Raw genomic sequence first — 2092 nt, 5'->3', positions numbered from 1 at the left:
ATGAACCAAAGTATTCTAGTGTATCCTTCTAAGGGGAAGAAGGGGTGACATAAGAGTTTTATCTCCGAACATTCATAAACAAATTTATGTCTATTTATTTATCGCATTTACTTTACTATTTCTCCTATTTTTAAGATGCATTGTTTAAGAATTTTATTTGTTATTCAAATACCAAAATGTTGCATACAAAGTGTTTGATAAAATGCTTCAACCAAACATTTTTACACAATCAACTTGCATATCTTTTAAAATTATTGACGAATATTTAATTGGTTTCTACGAAGGATTATTTTGAGTGTCTTCCATTTGGTTTGAAAACAAAACTCGATTTAGTTCATCGGTGTTCAATATTTCAAGAATCGAGCTATTGTAAGTCAAATATTATTCCCAAATCGATCCTAACACATCTACTAACATACCATTTAGCAAACACATATACTTAAACGTGTTTCCTCGAGAATTTCTCAGTATTCTAGCAGTTCTAGCTCAAATTCTAGATCAACAAGTGAAAATGAAGTCCAAGTTGAAATTGATGACCAAGGTTATGATCCGGGTGAAGAACTAATGTTATTGATGCTTCAACAAAGCCGAAAACTTATGGAAGCATATAAAAGGAATAACGAAACCCGGCGAAGAAGAATGTTCATCCAAAGAAATCGTGAAGTCAGGAATGAGAGGCTTCTCAATGATTATTTCTCTACAAACCCGGTGTATTCAGATCAAATATTTCGAAGACGATTTCGAATGCAAAGAGAGTTATTCCTTCGCATAGTGAATGCACTTGAGAATCATTCATCAAATTTTCAACAGAGGGACGATGATGCGCGAAGAAAAAGACTTGTCATGACTAAAAAATGCACTGCTATGATTCGTCAATTATCTCATGAAGTCCTCGTCGACCATCTTGACGAGTACTTACGTATGGGTGAATCAACTGCCATCAAGTGTCTTTTCAAGTTCTGCGAATACGTGGTTGAACTATTTGGTGATCAGTACTTGAGAAGGCCAAATGCTGATGATGTTCAACGTCTTCCTTAAATGTATGATGAGAGACATGACTTTCCTGGCATGTTGGGCAGCCTTGATTTTATGTACTGAAAATGGACAAATTGTCCAGTTGCTTGAAAAGACCAATTTACAAGAGGACATGGGTCACCAAAAATCGTGCTTGAAGCGGTCGCGTCTTAGGACTCGTGGATATGAAATGCATTCTTTGGGGTCACCGGTTCACGTAATGATATTAACGTGTTATACGAATCTCATATTCAACAACGTCTTGCAAGAAAATGTGCCAGAGATTAATTTCATTGTGAACGTCGCTGAATATACGAAAGGGTATTATCTGACAGATGGAATATATCCAGAATGAGCTAATTTCGTGAAGAATTTTCCTTGCCCAGAGGACCCCAAGAGAAAGTTTTTTAAAGAAAGACAGGAGTGTGCAAGAAAAGATGTCGAACGGGCATTTGGGGTGCTCCAATATCGATGGACGATTGTTAAAGGTCCAACTCGTTATTGGTACAGAAAAAAAGTTAAAACAAATTATGTTAGCATGTATTATTTTGCATAACATGATTGTTGAAGATGAAGGAGGTCACGTGACAAATTGTTACAACGATGAAAGTGACGAACCCGCACAATCTGTCCATGGCTCAAACCGAGGATTTCAGGATTATCTTTGGACAAATTCTGAACTACGTGACACTCAAGTGCATCACCAACTTCAAGCCGACTTAGTTGAGCATATCTGGGGACAATACAACAAAAATCCGTGAATTAGTATTTGTTAGGAAATCAAATATCTAAGTTTCAGTGTTTAACAAAACAACTGTGCACATCAAAAATAGAAGCAGAAAATCTTAACCGCAAAACAGAAACAAAAGCAAAAGAGCTTAAATGTGAGAAGCAGAAGTAGAAAAACTAAAATAGCATACAATAGATGAAGACTAGATCAGAACATCCTATTAACTAGTCCAACCTATTATCCAAAGGTCTCTAGTATACTGAGTAGACTCCGATTTGCGCAGCCATAGTGTACATATCTACAGTGAACTAAAGGACAAGAAAACGGCTATTTATCAACGGATGTATT

The 2092-nt window shown here is 36.3% G+C and overlaps 1 protein-coding gene across 1 annotated transcript; it reads left to right on the top strand.

Annotated features, from left to right (window-relative positions):
- Nucleotides 1-564: 564 nt before the first annotated feature.
- LOC140874451 (uncharacterized) lies at nucleotides 565-1038 on the top strand. The gene has a single exon (XM_073277741.1). It carries the CDS (start codon nucleotides 565-567, stop codon nucleotides 1036-1038), a length of 474 nt encoding a protein of 157 aa, XP_073133842.1.
- Nucleotides 1039-2092: the final 1054 nt, after the last annotated feature.

The sequence above is a fragment of the Henckelia pumila genome, chromosome 1 (genome assembly GCF_033568475.1).
Source record: "Henckelia pumila isolate YLH828 chromosome 1, ASM3356847v2, whole genome shotgun sequence".
In the NCBI taxonomy this organism is placed as follows: domain Eukaryota; kingdom Viridiplantae; phylum Streptophyta; class Magnoliopsida; order Lamiales; family Gesneriaceae; genus Henckelia; species Henckelia pumila.
Note: the sequence above shows the minus strand (reverse complement) of the source record. Positions and strands in the feature narration are given on the sequence as shown.

Excerpts from the sequence above, each read along its gene's own strand:
- LOC140874451 (XM_073277741.1), top strand. The coding sequence starts at position 565 with ATGTTATTGATGCTTCAACAAAGCCGAAAACTTATGGAAGCATATAAA.